Source organism: Dipodomys spectabilis, unplaced genomic scaffold (assembly GCF_019054845.1).
Source record: "Dipodomys spectabilis isolate Male_0828 unplaced genomic scaffold, ASM1905484v1 ptg000002l, whole genome shotgun sequence".
Taxonomy (NCBI): Eukaryota; Metazoa; Chordata; class Mammalia; order Rodentia; family Heteromyidae; genus Dipodomys; species Dipodomys spectabilis.
Genome location: NW_024870679.1, coordinates 40,097,277 through 40,114,146, shown reverse-complemented (window position 1 = coordinate 40,114,146; position 16,870 = coordinate 40,097,277). Strand labels below are relative to the sequence as shown.

Here is a 16,870-nt window from a genome sequence, read left to right as displayed (position 1 = left end):
GTCCCATATTCTCTCTGAGTGGCCTCCCGACTCGCCCGCTTTCCCCTCGACGGGAGAGCACGAATGGTTAAAGAGAAAGGAAAAAAGAGGGCGTGAGGCTCGAGCGCGCCCGCCAGGCCTCCGGCGCGTCGCGCGCGCCGCCTGCGAGGACCCGCGCGAGCTGCCCGTGACTGTGCCTGTGCTGTTTGAAAGTGCAGAACCCGTTAGGATCTTGGGAGGAACTACCGTTCCAGCGGGTTCCGGAGCCCGTGCGGCCGGCTGCAAGGCGCGTTCGCGCGGCGGCTCTGGCCTCTCGACCCTCTTCACGGTGGAGACGGGAACCGGCGTTTTCGAAGGACGCCCCCTTCTCTCGCGGCGCTGGCGCGGGCGGAGGCTAACACACGGGGGTCCTGAGGCTGAGGAAAACGCGCCAAGTTCCCCTCGGTGGAGGAGCGGGGAGACCCTAGCGGCTCCGGCGCCCCGTGAGCGCGACCGCGGCGTGTGGCGCTCCTGGCCTTCCCGGGCGGGCGGGCGCCGCCGCGGGGATGTAGTGGGCGCCGGCCCCGGCAGGACCGAGCGGCGGCGGCCCGGTTCCCGCTCCGCGAGCGAACGGATGGTCACTCCCCCGCGGGGTGGACGAGCCCTGCAGCTTTTCCTGGAGTCGGGGCCCGACGGCTCGGGCCGGGACTCACCTGTCGCTGCCACACGCTTCCCCGGCTGCCCTCGCCGGCGTCGCCGCCGCGGACCTCGCTTGAGGGCCATGGCCGGGTAAGGAGGGCCTGGGGAGGAGGGGCCCGTGCCCGGCCGTCGTGCCCAGCGCTTGGTGGGACGGCGCCCCGAGTGCGGCTGCCAGCGGGGCCCCCGGGCCGTTTGGGTCGGGCGTCCGGGCCGGCGCTGGGCTGACTGGCGGGCGCTCTGCGGCCCGGGGTGCGGGCGGGGGCGCCGCCCCGGGGACTGGGAGGCAGGTGCGGGCTGGGCGTAAATAGACCCAGTGACGGGCCGGGGGTGCCCGGGTCGCCCCCCGGGGCAGCTCCCGCCGTGCGCCGTGCCTGCCGTCTGCAGTCCCCCCGCCATCCCGGGCAGCGGTGCCGGCTCGGGGAGGAGGAGGAGGGATGTTTGCGCTCGCCGGGCGCCGTCGCTCATTGCGAAATTTTACCGCGCATTTTCTCCCACTTAGATGCCCTAGAAGTAGGCTGCACGCCACGTGTCTCAGCCCCCCGGCGAAGATGGGGTCCTGAGTTGCCTTACTTTTTTCTCTTCTCGTCTCGAAGAAATAGGGAATGAGTCCTGTTATCTTTAAAGGAAATAACTGAAAACTAATGGGGACTGAGAGTTGACGCTGTCATTTGGTCAAGAACTTAAATGCGGGAGTCACTACTGTGTCTGGTGCGAAGCTTGATTGATAAGTTAGAGGAGGAATATTGTGGACCTACCAATCCCCCGCTTATAGATGTGTACTCTTGGTAAAGTTAAATATTGGCTCGTGCACTCGTGTGCGTGTGTCGGTTCCTCGACTTGGTCTCAGGGCTTGAGTGCTGTTCCTGAGCTTTTGACCCGCGGCCCCCCCCCCCCCCCCCCCCTCAAGTCTAGCGCTCTTTCACTTAAGTTAGAGCTCCACTTCCAGCTTTTTGGTGGTTAATTGGAGATAGTTTCATGAACTGGCTGGCTTTGAACCACAATCCTCATATCTCTTGAACTGTAAGCTGAAGTAAAAGCTAGGCTTACAAGTGTGGGACATCAGCTTCTGGCTTTTGATGGTTACTTTTGAGGAGGTCAGAAAGGTTTGATTTTTAGACAGCTTGCGATGTAGCTGCTTGATCATTTGTTCCTTCCGGTTAATCTGTCACTTAGAAAATTTAGTCTTATTTATTAGATTTTGTCACTCAAGAGAAACCTTTTCCAACAGTCATTAATGCTGAGTGATCTCTTGACAACTTAGCACAGGCCAGTTTATTATTTATTGTAACAGTGTTTCGTCAGACATTAGGAGGCCAGGAGAGTAAATTGAGTAGGAGACAGGAAGGGGGGAATAGTTGTCAGCTTAACACTTCTTCCGCAGTTGCATATCAAAAATGACTTCACTGTCATTCCTAGATCATACCAGAGTGATATGCTTAAGGATGGAATTTGAGCGAATTTTGGATAGTTCATTTTATTACTCTACCTATATCTGAAATTTACTCAGATTCTTGGATTTTCAATAACTGTGGAATATTCCTGTCAGATAATTTTTCATGAAAAATAGGACTGATAGGTAAAACAACTGCCACAGATATTACCATGTTTTCATCTCAAACTTTTATCTTCAAGCATGGTAAAGGCTGAAAAAGGCAAACCATATCATATTGACCTATTCAAATGCAGTTTAAAAAAATACATCGTTTTTTAAAAAGTAGTTCATCAGAGTTTGATACACAGTGCAGCAAACAAGGTTTTACACTCTCCTAGCTTTGCATGTGTTTTTAAGTATAACAATTGCAGATCTATGCCTGTGTTTGTATGTGAATTATACTTCTAGCTTTATAGAGACTTTATATGTCCAGATTCATTAGAAAGGACTTTGGAAGGAGTACTCCTTAATGTCCAGCCTAGTTTGCTTTTCTATTCATTCTTATGGTTCCTACAACCTCTTTTAGAATTATTCAATACTTTTTGAATGGACTAATACATTATAATGACTACTTGGGTTTTTAGTCTTTTTAATACTACAAACTTTATAGGTCTGCTAAGTGTGGTATTTTGTAATGTGGCCCTTAAATTTACAACAGTGTAATAAAAGCTTAGTGTCATTTTTTAAAAAGCTAATGACAATGCAGCTTAAATTTTAAAAAATTAGCTGGGTGCTGGTGGCTCACACCTGTAATCCTAGCTACTTAGGAGGCAGAATTCTGAGGATCTTGGTTCAAAGCCAGCCCAGGCAGGAAAGTCCGTGAGACTCTTGTCTCCAATAAAAACCACTAGAAAACCGGAAGTGGCGCTGTGGCTCAAGAGGTAGAGAGCTCGCCTTGAGCTGAAGAGCCCTTGGACAACGCCTAAGCCCAGAGTTCAAGCCCCATGACCGGGGGAAAAAAAAAAAAAGCCAGATAGCTATTAGTACTTTACAGATTTTAAGTTAGAGTTTATACCATTCCCTTGGTTAATTTATTTTTACATTTGATGATTTTGTTGCCTACACTTGATAATTGAGGATTAATAAAACCTTTTCTTTGCGATTAACAGATATAATTGGTGATTACAGCTGCCCTCTATAAGTTAATTCTTGTCAACTCCTTGGGATTTGAAAAGAAAATGCCTGGTGTCATACCTAATGAAAGCAGTGGGCTTTCCAGAGGTAGTCCATCCAAGAAAAACAGACTTTCTCTGAAGTTTTTTCAGAAAAAGGAAACTAAGAGAGCCTTAGATTTCACAGATTCTCAAGAAAATGAAGAAAAAGCTTCTGAATATAGAGGATCTGAAATGTATGTATCTTATTTTTTAGTTTATCTGTGGTTTTTAAACTATGTATTGATGAATAAATATTGAACCTTGGGTTTTGTTATCTCCAGACTGACTTGATAATCCAGAGTTAGAAAAGAAGAAAGCAAGTATTGTCATACTTTCTGCATGACAAATCCAGCAGTATAAAGGTTCCCCACAGAAATCATATTGATATGTTAGTTGATTTAACATTAATGTGGGGCTGGGAAGGTGGCTCAGTGGTAGAGCACTTGTCTTGCATGCTCAAGGCCCTGGGTTCGATTCCTCAGCACATATAAGAAAAAAGCCGGAAGTGGCACTGTGGCTCAAGTGGTAGAGTGCTAGCCTTGAGCTGAAGAGCTGAGGGACAGCGCCCAGGCCCAGAGTTCAGGCCCCATGACTGGACCCCCCCCAAAAAAAAAAAAACCCCAAAAAATTAATGTGGACCATAGGCCTTTACATTAGCTGAGAGGAATGGTTATTCATCTTTCAAGGTTTGTTTTACATTTGATTATTTCTAGTGCAGCATGTTGTGTAATGGTAAAGATTTTTCTTTTTTGTTCAGAAGACTTGACATGTTGTTATCTGATCTGTTCAAACTTTGTAGTTATAATTACTCATACCTGCTGAAAATTTAAAGTGAACTTAAATTCTTTTTTTTTTTTTTGGTCGGTCATGGGGCTTGAACTCTAGGCCTGAGCGCTGTCCCTCAGCTCTTCAGCTCAGGGCTAGTGCTCTACCACTTGAGCACCAGCCCCACTTCTGGCTTTGAACTGTGATCCTCAGATAACAGCCTCATGAGTAGCTAGGATTATAGACCTGAACCACTGGCACCAGGCAGCACCTGACTTGGACAGTTTATTTTTGAAGGATAGCTGTATATTCATAGACTTTTTTCTTAATCTTTGTAAACAATCTGATTTAGTCCAGCTTGTCATATTATTATAAACAGGTTAATTGCCGGTTTTTAAAGTCAGAACTGGACTACTTGATTAAAATATTGCAGCAGAAGCTAAGAAATTATAGTACTAGATTATCTTTTTTTTTTTTTTTTTTTTTAATCTAAAGTGGGATTAACATTCTGTTAACAGAATTACTTTGGCAATACTGGGATTTGAATTTAGGGTCCTAACTTAGGTTCTCTGCTGCTGAGCCACCTCCTGTCCTGTTTTGCACTGATTGTGAGATAGGGTCTCAGTCTTGCAAACATGTATTTGGAACCTCAATCCTCTTCTTTTTTCATTTGCAATAGTTGGAATCACAGCCACTACACCCAATTTCTGTTGAGATGGAGACTATGCATCTTTTTATCCTGGGCTGGTCTGGATTCATAGTCTTCCTGATTGATAATCTGTCTCCTACATAGCTAGGATGAGGGGCTTGCATCACTTCATCCAGCCATTGGTTGAAAAGGATCTCAGAGTGTGTCCCCTGGTTGGCCTCAAACTGCAAAGCTGAGTTCAGCTTCCTAAGTAGCTAGGATTATAGGTGTGAACTACTGGAGCCTGGCTTAACAGAATTATTTTGAGGCTTGCCGAGTACAATAATGCTTTAAAATCTCTATCCTGGGTATATACCAATTTTGAGCCTATAAAGAGATCTTTTAAAATGTCATCTGAGTGAAATTATTACATTTTTTTGGATTATAATCACCACTTTTAGGAAAAGATTAAATCTAGGGAAGTAATATTTCCACTTTTATTTAAGATGCTACTTCATCATGCCCATTTCTCCTTTATATTTACCAGTGATCAAGTTGTTCCTGCAGCACAGTCCTCACCTATAAACTGTGAGAAGAGAGAAAACTTGTTACCATTTGTGGGACTGAATAATCTTGGAAATACTTGTTATCTTAATAGTATACTTCAGGTAAATTGACAATTTTGAATTCTGCTATGTAGTGAAGTGTTAGGAGGCAAAGAATTATATAATGTTTAATGTTGCTGAAAAGTTTAGGCTATTGGATGACTTTAATTGTCCATACTATCTTTGCATTTGATTGTAAATAACCCAGGTTAAAATAATGATTTTAAGTTGGGCACTGGTGGCTCACACCTGTAATCCTTGCTACTCAGGAAGCTAAGATCTGAGGATTGCTGTTTGAAGCCTGCCCTGGCATAAAAGGCCCTGTGAGACTTTATTTCCAATTAACCACTCAAAAACCAGAAATAGAGCTGTGGCTCAAACTAGTAGAGCACTAGCCTTGAGCGAAAGAGCTCAGGGATGGCATTCAGGCCTTGAGTTCAAGTCCCACAACTGACAAAAAGATAATTCTTTTTGCATGCTACTCAAGTTCATTGGAATAAGAGAAAACGATACATTAAATAAAGGGGAGGTAACAAAATTGAGACCTTGGTAGACAGGGCAAACCTTTAACTTCTCCTGATTCCTTGTATATTTACCCCTGAAACTAATGGCGTTAGGTTTTATGCCTTGGAACCTTAAATCTTAGCAGTATTGGCCTGGGCACAGTATTTGTGAGGGAAGTGTTTACTACTGAAGAAGCAGACACAAGTTTTCACAGGAAGCTTAATCTCAGAGTCTAGGTAATATACATCAAAACTGCTCTACAGAAAGCATGATAGTATTTTAATGATTTCTGTTGTAGTATGGTTAAATAAACAATCTCACTTTTTATAGGTATTATATTTTTGTCCTGGTTTTAAATCTGGAGTAAAGCACTTATTTAATATTATTTCAAGGAAGAAAGAAGCTCTAAAGGATGAGTCCAATCAGAAAGATAAGGTAAAAAAAAGAACTTAAAATATCAAATCAGTTGAAATTCACTTGCTTGTATGTAAAAATACGTAATAGATACTCAAAAAAATTTAAGGGGAAGGTGACAGATCATTCCTATTAATGAGGTAGAATTTCTCAGAATTGTAAGGAAGGCAGTTTTTAACACCTGTAAGGCAACTTACTTACATTATCAATAACGTTGAATATAGCATTTTTTTCTGTTTCGTGTTGTCAAATTTATTTGTATACCACAATCATAATTTGTCATATTCATGTACCAGTTATTTTCCATTTTGTTTTCAAATTGATACCTTTTTTGGTGCTAGAGTTCAAACCTAACACCTTTTATAAGTAAGCACATATTCTACCACTGAACTATATTCCTAGAAACCTCTGTCTCCCATAATTAGGAAAGTGTTAATAGCCACATAGAAAATAATGAGAAAAAAATCTTGTTTATTCCTGTATCTTATAAAATTGTGGGATAATGAAATTAGATTGAGAAAAAGTAGGTTGTTTAGTGAGACGAATCAAGGGTGAAGATACTTAATTTGTTCACAAATTAATGTGCTTTTTTTCTTTGTTGACAGGAAAATTGCAAAGAAGATCCTTTGGCGAGTTACGAACTTATATGTAGTTTACAGTCTTTAATCATTTCTGTTGAACAGCTTCAAGCTAGTTTTCTCTTAAATCCAGACAAATATACTGATGAACTTGCCACTCAGCCAAGGCGACTGCTTAACACACTCAGGTATATCATATAATGTAATTTTATCATTCTTTTTCTTTTCGGGTCATAGGGCCAACTTGAACTCAGAGCCTGAATGCTGCCCCTGAGCTCTTTTTTCAAGGTTAGCACATTACCACTTTGAGCCACAGTACCACGTCTGGTTTTCTGATGGTTAATTAGAGATAAGAGTCTCATAGACTTTCCTGCTCAGGTTGTCTTCAAACCACGATCCTCAGATCTTAGCCTCCTGAGTAGTTAGGATTACGGGTGTGAGCCACTGGTGCCCAGCTAATTTTGTCATTCTTATGTAGTGTTTTTTTGTGTTTTTTTTTTTGGGTCTGGTCCTGGGGCCTGAACTCTGGGCCTGGGTGCTGTCCCTCAGCTCTTCAGCTCAAGGCTAGCGCTCTACCACTTGAGCCACAGCACCACTTCTGGCTTTTTTTTCTTTTTGCTTATGTGGTGCTGAGGAATCGAACCCAGGGCCTCAGGCATACAAGGCTAGCGCTCTACCACTGAGCCACCTTCCCAGCCCGTAGTTATTTTTTTGGTTGTTGTTGGTTGTGGGGCTTCAATGTCAATGTCCCTGAGCTCTTCTGCTCAAGGGTACCACTCTACTACTTTGAGCCATAGCACCACTTCCAGTTTTTGAGTGGTTAATTGGAAGTCAGAGTCTCACAGGCTGCCATTGAACTGTGATCCTTAGATTTCAGCCTCTTGAATAGCTAGGATTACATGTGTGAGCCACCAGTGCCCAGCTCTTATGTAATTATTCTTTGTGTTTAGAGGAGATTGGTAATATAAATTAGGAATAAAGGGCAAAGAACATTAAAACGCCTCCTGGTCCATTGTCTTTGATTTCCCAGAATCTCTGCAAACTGGATTTTTTTGGGTATATTTGGTATTCATTAGGTTTGGACTTGCAAGAGGCTGTTTATAGTCTATTTATATTTACTACCAATATTCTGTAGAAGAATTAATATACTTAATTAAGGGTACAGCTACCTCATATCATGTAGTCTGTCTGTGAAAGTATAAATCAGTCTCACATATGACCAAATCTTGGTTTTGTGTTGTGTGGAGCTCAGTATTCTCCATTTAAAAAAAACAACAATACCCTATAGTATTTTTTTTTTTAAGTAGTACTGGGGTTTGAATTCAAAGTGTTACACTTGCTAGGCAAATGCTCTACTACTTGGGCCACACCTCTAGCTCTTTTGCCTTCGAAATAATTTTCTTTGAATGGATCTTGGGTTTTTACTTGAAGCTTGCTCTAGAATACAATTTCTCCATCTGGGCTTACACACATATCATCGACTCTTAAAAAACTTTTTTTTTTTTTTTTTTTTTTGTTGGTCATGGAACTTGAACTCTGGGCCTAGGTGCTGTCCCTCAGCTCTTCAGCTCAAGGCTAGCGCTCTACCACTTGAGCCACAGCGCCACTTCTGGTTTTCTGAGTCTCATGGACTTTCCTGCCTGGGCTGGCTTTGAACCGCGATCCTCAGATCTCAGCCTCCTGAGTAGCTAGGATTTACAGGCATTAGCCACCACCACCTAGTGTTAAAAAAACTTCCTTTGGCAGTACTAGGATCCATCCTAAGCCCTGTCCCATTCTACCAAGTAAGTGTTCTACCACATGTCCAACATCATATTGTCTTGTTTATAGAAATCTGAGGATTGTGGTTCAAAGCCAGTCCAGGCAGGAAAGTCCAAGAGACTCTTTATCTCTGGAAGTGGTGCTGTGGCTCAAGTGTTAGAGCACCAGCCTTGAACACAAAGCGGCTCAGGGACAATGTCCAGGCCCTGAATTCAAGCCCCATAACTGGAAAAAAAAAATCTGAAAAATTCTGAATTCTCAAGTACATGTGATCTTAAGGATTTCAGATTAGAAACTGTAAGTTCTAAATGCTTTTTTATGTGTTGAGAAGGAACCTATTAACTAGATTAGATTGTTTTGGAATATTGTTTTAATAAATGAAATTTACTCTATACATAATTAGCATCATTAAAAAAATTAAACTATGTTGGGCTGGGAAGGTGGCAGAGCGCTTGCCTTGCATGCTCAAGGCCCTGGGTTTGATTCCTCAGCACCACATAAGCAAAAAGAAAAAAAAAGCCGGAAGTGGCGCTGTGGCTCAAGTGGTAGAGTGCTAGCCTTGAGCTGAAGAGCTGAGGGACAGTGCCCAGGCCCAGAGTTCAGGCCCCATGACCGGACCCAAAAAAAAAAAAAAAAATTAAACTATGTCTCTTATTTAAAAAAAATCATGGGCTGGGAAGGTGGCTCAGTGGTAGAGCACTTGCCTTGCATGCCTGAGGCCCTGGGTTTGATTCCTCAGCACCACATAAGCAAAAAGAAAAAAGCCGGAAGTGGTGCTGTGGCTCAAGTGGTAGAGTGCTAGCCTTGAGCTGAAGAGCTGAGGGACAGCGCCCAGAGTTCAGGCCTCACAAACAGACCTCCCCAAGAAAAAAAGAAAAAAAAATCATATAATCATCCAGTTTGAAATAGACTTAAGTACAGTATACAGCTTTCCTTTGTGAAGTGACAGCATGGTGGCCAAGAGCTAGTTTCAGATCCTAGATTTGCATCTTCTTTTGGTACTAGGATTTGAACTCAGGACATTGCATTTGCTCACAGGTGCTCTACCAGTTAAGTCAGACCTAAATCCAGGCTTTGCATCTTAAATAGCTCTGTTACCACAGGCAAGTTTAACTTCTTGGTACCTTAGTTTCAGTGTCTTAATAATGAGAATAATGGTTCCTGCCTCTTGGTTATTGTGAGGATTATGTATACATATAATACAAAAGGCATTTTGCATAAAATGTGGCATGTCAGCATTAGTTATTCTTACATTTAGAAAAGGATCAAAGTCTTATGATGTTTGTATCTAAGAGGTAAGAATAATGGATCTTTATTTTTATTTTTTAATTTTAATTTTTTGCCAGTCCTGGAGCTTGAACTCAGGGCCTGGGCACTGTCCCTGAGCTTCTTTTGGCTCAAGGTTAGCACTCAACCACTTGAGCCACAGTGCCATTTCTGGATTTTTCTGTTTATGTGGTACTGGGGAATCAAACCCAGGGCTTCATGCATGCTAGACAAGCAGTCTACCACTAAGTCACATTCCCAGCCCCCAAAAGTGGGTTTTTAAGCTAAAGTAATTTTTAGGGAGATTTTTCTTTCATGTTTTATTTATAGGGAACTCAACCCTATGTATGAAGGATATCTACAGCATGATGCTCAGGAAGTGTTACAGTGTATTTTGGGAAACATTCAAGAAACATGCCAATTTCTAAAAAAAGAAGAAGTAAACAATGTGTCAGAGTCTACTAAGGTAGAAGAAAATTCTCATCAGAAAGAGGAAATGTGTGGAATTAACAACATAGAGACTGACAGCATGAGGAATTCTGAGGACTATAATGAAAAAATCCCAAAAGGAAATGGGAAAAGAAAAAGTGACAGTGAATTTGGTAACATGAAGAAAAAAGTCAAAATATCCAAGGAATGCCAGTCATTGGAAGAGAACCAGAGACAAACTAGATCAAAGAGAAAAGCTACTGGTGATACATTAGAGATTCCTCCTAAAATAATCCCCAAGTGCGTTTCTGAAAATGAGAGTACAAGACCCTCACAAAAGAAATCAAGAGTTAAAATAAATTGGTTAAAGTCTGAAACTAAGCAACCCAGCATTCTTTCTAAATTCTGTAGTCTGGGAAAAATAACAAACCAAGGACCAAAAGTACAATCTAAAGAAAATGAGTATGATCTTGAAGAGGACTTGGGAAAGTATGAAAGTGATAACACAACTCATGGTTATGGACCTGAACCTTCTGGAAATGTTACATCTGTAAATGTCAATGAAGTTAAGCCCATAAACAAAGGTCAGTATAATAATTGTTAAGACTGACAGTATTAACACTTGCAAAATAGAATTTTTCTCTTAGATATGTATGCAATATAATCTTTACAACTGGTTTTATTTAGAGAAGAATCTAACACCAAATGGGAACAGTAGCATTTTAAGTATTGTGTGCATGCCTACATTTGTGTCCTATGGTAGGTAGTGTCTATAAACCATCAGTTATTTTAATGAAGACTTTTTAATCTGCAGCAGTAGACATAGGCTCATCAGGGAAATTGGATTTAGTGAAGTTTTTAAACTTATGTCTTGATTTGTCTATTTCTACGTATCTCTGAGAATATTATAGAATTGATGTTAATATTTTTGTAGGACGGTGCCATCTTTGGACACTGGCTCACGCCTGTCTGGTTACTGAGGAGGCTGAGATCTGAGATTGTGGTTCGAAGCCAGCCAGACAGCCCTGTGAGACTCTTACCTCTAATTAACCACTCAAAAACCAGAACTGGAGACTGGTAGAATGCTTCAAGAGGCCCTGGGCTCAATTCCTCAGCACCACATAAGCAGAAAAAGCCGGAAGTGGTGCTGTGGCTCAAGTGGTAGAGCGCTAGCCTTGAGCTGAAGAGCTGAGGGACAGCACCCAGGCCGAGTTCATGCCCCATGACTGACCAAAGTTGTGAAGATAACTCACTTTGTGTGTGTGTGTGTGTGAGAGAGAGACAGAGAGAGGAGAGAGACTGACGTTTGACCTAAGTACTTCAAGTGGCTCTATCACTTGAGCCACTTACCCATCCCATGACTTTTTTTTGTACTGGTCCAGAGCACTATCCCTGAGCTTTAGTGCTTAATGCTAGCACTCTACCACTTGAGCCACACTCACTTCTTTTTGATGACTCTTGCCTACTCTGGCTTTGAACTGTGATCCTTGTATCTCAGCCTCCTGAGAGTGGCTCCAGCAACTTTAAAATAATTACTAATTCACAACTGTCTTTACAAAGACTACCTCTTAATGCCAGTAAGCTAAAACAAAAAAAATGAGCCTTTTATTGAGGATACACTTTATTTTAATTGAAAGTTGGTTATTTGTGATAATGCTGGAAAACTAATCTGTATATTGACTTAGATTTTCCTGTTTTCAGGTACAGAACAAATTGGCTTTGAGCTTGTGGAGAAATTATTTCAAGGTCAGTTGGTATTAAGGACTCGCTGTTTGGAATGTGAAAGTTTAACAGAAAGAAGAGAAGATTTCCAGGACATCAGTGTGCCAGTACAAGAAGATGAACTTTCCAAAGTAGAGGAGAGTTCTGAAAGTAAGCAAAATGGAGTCTTGTGTGGAATAAGGAAGGTTTCTTCAGCAATTCACAATATCACCATGTCTGATGATCTAATAAAGAGCCTTCCTGCTTATTTAACGTCATTTGTTAATAACATTTGGAAACTTGTTACCATCTCTATATAGTGTGTTAGAATTGAAAAAATGGTTTAGTAAGTTAATCTCTCAGAGCTAATGAGGTTATATTTAACACAATTATTGAGCCATTAACTCAAAACTATAAAATTTTTACTTGTTAGATGTTGAAAATTGACTATTAAAATGGCCCATCTTAAACTGAAGTAGACTAGGCTAATTTTGGTTTTGCTTTTCCTGTCATGTAAGTATTTTGGGTTTGATTAATTTTAAGTATTTTAAAGATCTATAATGCTGCTGGGCTGGGGATGTGGTTCAAGTGGTAGAGTACTTTAGCAGATGCAGAACCTTGAATTCACATCCCAGTATCAAGAATGAATGAATGGTATGTGCTGCTAAACAACTTGTATAGGGAAAAGAAATCTCTTAAGTGACTCGTAAATGAGTTAGCCAACTGAAATTGAATGCTAATCTTGTATATGGAACTTGAGGTTTAATTTTTGATGAGACTTGTTGTTTGTGAGTGAAAGGATTCTCTTTTATAGTTTCTCCAGAGCCAAAAACAGAAATGAAGACCTTGAGATGGGCAATTTCACAATTTGCTTCAGTGGAGAGGATTGTAGGAGAAGATAAATATTTCTGTGAAAATTGCCATCATTATACTGAAGCAGAGCGAAGTCTTCTGTTTGATAAAATGCCTGAAGTTATAACTATTCATCTGAAGTGCTTTGCTGCTAGTGGCTTAGAGTGAGTATTGTAAATAAAAGTTATGTGAATAAAATTATATGCTATAGAAGTTTATTCAAAATATTGAAAAACTATGAATATTAGTACTGACTGAAATGAAGCAAATAATCTCCTAAGAAAGAGTCTTATTCTCCTGTTAAGGTTCTTACAAAATACATCTACTTGATTCTTTTGGTATGAATACATTATTAAATATGGTTTCTTAAGAGGTGTAGGTTTATCTATTTTGGATAGTCTTGACCTTTTCTGATACAGAGTCCTTATAGATTTCATTGCTTTCCACATTAATGACTTGAAATTACAATGAGAGCTTCCCAGTAGCTCTCAGACATGACATGGTGCCAGAAATATGATTTACAGTTCTTTGTGAGTACTGTAAATATAAAATGAAAAGGATTTTGCTTTCAAAAGTTGAGTCTTTTGTTGTGCGTGTATGGGCTTAAATTCAGGGGCCTGAGTACTGTCTCTTGAGTGTTTTGCTCAAGGCCAGTGCTCTACTGCTTGAGTCACAGCTCTAATTTGGCTTCTTGGTACTTAACTAGAGGTGGGAATCTGATAGACTTTTCTGCCCAGGCTGGCTTCCAACTGTAATCCTCCAATCTCATTTTCCTATGAGTAGTTAGGTTTAGATGTGGGAGCCACCAGCACCTGGCTCCAAAAGTTGAATCTTTTTTTGTTTTGTTCTGCTGAGCCTGCTCAAGTCTAATGCTCTACTACTTGAGCCACAGCACTACTTGGGCTTCTTCTGAGTAGTTGAGAGAATAAAGAGTCTTACAGACTTTCCTACCTGGGTTGACTTTGAACCTCCACCCTTAGATTTTCAACCTTCTGAGTAGCTAGGATTACAGGTGTGAGCCACTGGTGCCTCAGCAAAAGTTGAGTCTTTTAATAATGCCACCATCAACAGTTGCTGGGTACAGTGCCTTAACCTGTAATCCCTGCTACTTTGGAAGATGTTTGGGAAGATGGCAGTTTGAAGCTAGCCTGAGCAAAAACAGCTCTTCATTTGAACAAACAAGCTAGGTATGGGGAGGAGTCTGCACCTGTAATTCAAGCTACATGGGAAGCTTCGGTATGAGGAAAAATAGAATTTAATCCAGAGAAACGCCTGAACATTAGCAGTTTTTTTTTTTTTTTGGGTCCGGTTGTGGGGCCTGAATTCTGGGCCTGGGCACTGTCCCTCAGCTCTTCAGCTCAAGGCTAGTGCTCTACCACTTGAGCCACAGCGCCACTTCTGGCTTTTTTCTTTTTGCTTATGTGGTGCTGAGGAATCAAATCCAGGGCCTCATGAATGTAAGGCAAGCGCTCTACCACTGAGCCACCTTCCCAGCCCTAGCAGTTATTTTTAACATAGCATGGTTTTTACTTCAAATGAGCACTAAATATAGGACTTGGTTTCACACTGGGTACTAAGTTTTGAATTCTTTTTCTTCCAAAGGTTTGACTGTTATGGTGGTGGACTTTCCAAGATCAACACTCCTTTATTGACACCTCTGAAATTGTCACTGGAAGAATGGAGCACAAAGCCAACTAATGACAGCTATGGATTATTTGCGGTGGTGATGCATAGTGGCATTACAATTAGTAGTGGGCATTACACTGCTTCTGTTAAAGTCACTGACCTTAACAGTCTAGAACTAGATAAGGGGAATTTTGTGGTTGACCAGATGTGTGAAATAGGTAAGCCAGAACCACTGAATGAGGAGGAAGCAAGGGGTATGGCTGAAAATTATGATGATGAAGTGTCGATTAGAGTCGGTGGAAATACACAGCCAAGTAAAGTTTTGAACAAAAAAAATGTGGAAGCTGTTGGACTTCTTGGAGGACAAAAGAGCAAAACAGATTATGAGCTATACAACAAAGCATCTAATCCTGATAAGGTTGCTGGTGCAGCATTTGCTGAAAATAAAAATTCTGAGACTAACAATACTAATACTAATGGGACCCATGAATCTGATAGAAACAAGGAATCCAATGACCAAACAGATGTTAATATTAGTGGATTTGAGAACAAAATTTCGTATATAGTGCAAAGCTTGAAGGAGTATGAGGGGAAGTGGTTGCTTTTTGATGATTCTGAAGTGAAAGTTACAGAAGAGAAGGACTTCCTGAATTCTCTTTCTCCATCTACATCTCCTACATCTACTCCTTACTTGCTATTTTATAAGAAATTATAGAGTGTATTTTCCTTGTGTATAAAACAGACCTGGACAAACATTGGTAAAGTTGATTACATCAAAGTCTTTAGCTATCTTTTGAAGCTATTGAATATTGTTGGTCTCTCTAGGTTTTTATATAGTGAAATTTGAAATACTGAAAACCATGTTAATTTTTAGAATTCATTTTCCTTAGTAGAGACTAGTGATGCATTAGCTTCAGGGAACAGACTTGTATAGATTCTTAATTATCCAAAATGGAAGCATTTGAACACTTTGGGATTTACACCGTTCTTTTGTGTTTGCTTTTTAAAAGTGCTGTATTTGTATTCTCCATATTTTGGAGCAGTTACCTACATGATGTTTATAGGTCTGTGGTTTTTCACTCAAACAGAATCTCATTCAGTACATTTAGTTTTATAAGTCATGAAGCCAGATCTTTGATGGGCTGTATCAGAGGCACAAAGTCTAGAACATGTATATTCCCCATAATGTACATTTTGTGCCTTGAATCAAAATTTTGGAAAGTGTCTTGGAAAACCTGGACAGTCCCTCTATCTTCATAAGAATTTATATATGTATTTATGAAGATGATTCTGTACTCTAATAAACTTTTTTGGGCATGGACTAATTTGTATCTCTTCATACTCATAACTCTGCACGATCTGTATATAGTACATCAAACTTAGAGGTGTGACCTTAAATTTAACTTTTTTTTAAAAACTGGGAGGTCAATAAAATTTAAACTGCTAACAACTATGTGTACAATGCTTGATTTTATAAAGTCCTCAAGGAATAAAATCCATGTGAATATACAGGAAGAGTTAGACATACAGTAATTGCATTTAGTAATACTTGATTATTTCTGACTGTCCATCCCAAGCTGACATAATTGAAAGAAGTTGCAATTTCACATTCCAATTATTCTTTAAAGTAGACATAATGGAACTGAAAGCTGGAGATGCTACGGCATAAAGACTTGAGTTTTAATATTAAGATGGTAAGTAGCCAGCTGTCTTACTGATTGAACATTCTTGGCATTAAAGGTTTTCTGTAAAATTTGATTTTAAGGAATTCATTTCAATTAAAAGAATACCTGGTTAAATAGGTTTTTTTCCACAGTGGTAATAATGGAAATAAAGTTATAGTTTACCTCCTCACCTACATTCAGAATTGCTAATGAAAATTTTGTTTCACTGCGTTCGTGATTTTGATGGGATAGGTTGAGGATAATGCCTGGTCTCACTAAAAGCTTGTATTAAGAACTAGTTTAGGGCTGGGAAGGTGGCTCAGTGGTAGAATGCTTGCCTTGCATGTATGAGGCCCTGGGTTCGATTCCTCAGTACCACATAAGCAGAAAAAGCTGGAAGTGACTGGTTCAAGTGGTAGAGCGCTAGCCTTGAGCTGAAGAGCTTAGGGATAAGGGCCACGATAAACAAAAAATAGAAAGTGGGTATAGGTGGCTTATACCGTAATTCTTAGCTACTCAGAGGCTGAGATCTAAGGATTGTGGCTTAAAGCCAGCCTGGGAAGAAAAAACCTGAGACTTGCCTCCAAAAAACCACCAAAAAGATGGAAGTGGAGGGGCTGGGAAGATAGCTCAGCGGTAGAGTGCATGCCTTGCAAGCATGATGCCCTGGGTTCGATTCTCAGCACCACATAAACAGAAAAAGCCGGAAGTGGCGCTGTGGCTCCAGTGGTAGAGCGCTAGCCTTGAGCTGAAGAGCTGAGGGACAGCGCCCATGCCCACAGTTCAAGCCTCATGGCGGGCAAAAAAAAAAAAAGCAAGTGGAATTGTGGCTCA

At 40.8% G+C, this 16,870-nt stretch overlaps 1 protein-coding gene across 1 annotated transcript; it reads left to right on the top strand.

The window, feature by feature from the left end:
* Nucleotides 1-249: 249 nt before the first annotated feature.
* On the top strand, nt 250-15,817 carry Usp1 (ubiquitin specific peptidase 1). The gene is made up of 9 exons (XM_042677479.1): nt 250-747; nt 3,199-3,437; nt 5,184-5,304; nt 6,076-6,180; nt 6,765-6,925; nt 10,095-10,777; nt 11,895-12,065; nt 12,709-12,910; nt 14,349-15,817. The coding sequence occupies exons 2-9, from the start codon at nt 3,268-3,270 to the stop codon at nt 15,085-15,087; spliced, it is 2,352 nt and encodes a 783-aa protein (XP_042533413.1). The 5' UTR covers nt 250-747; nt 3,199-3,267; the 3' UTR covers nt 15,088-15,817.
* Nucleotides 15,818-16,870: the final 1,053 nt, after the last annotated feature.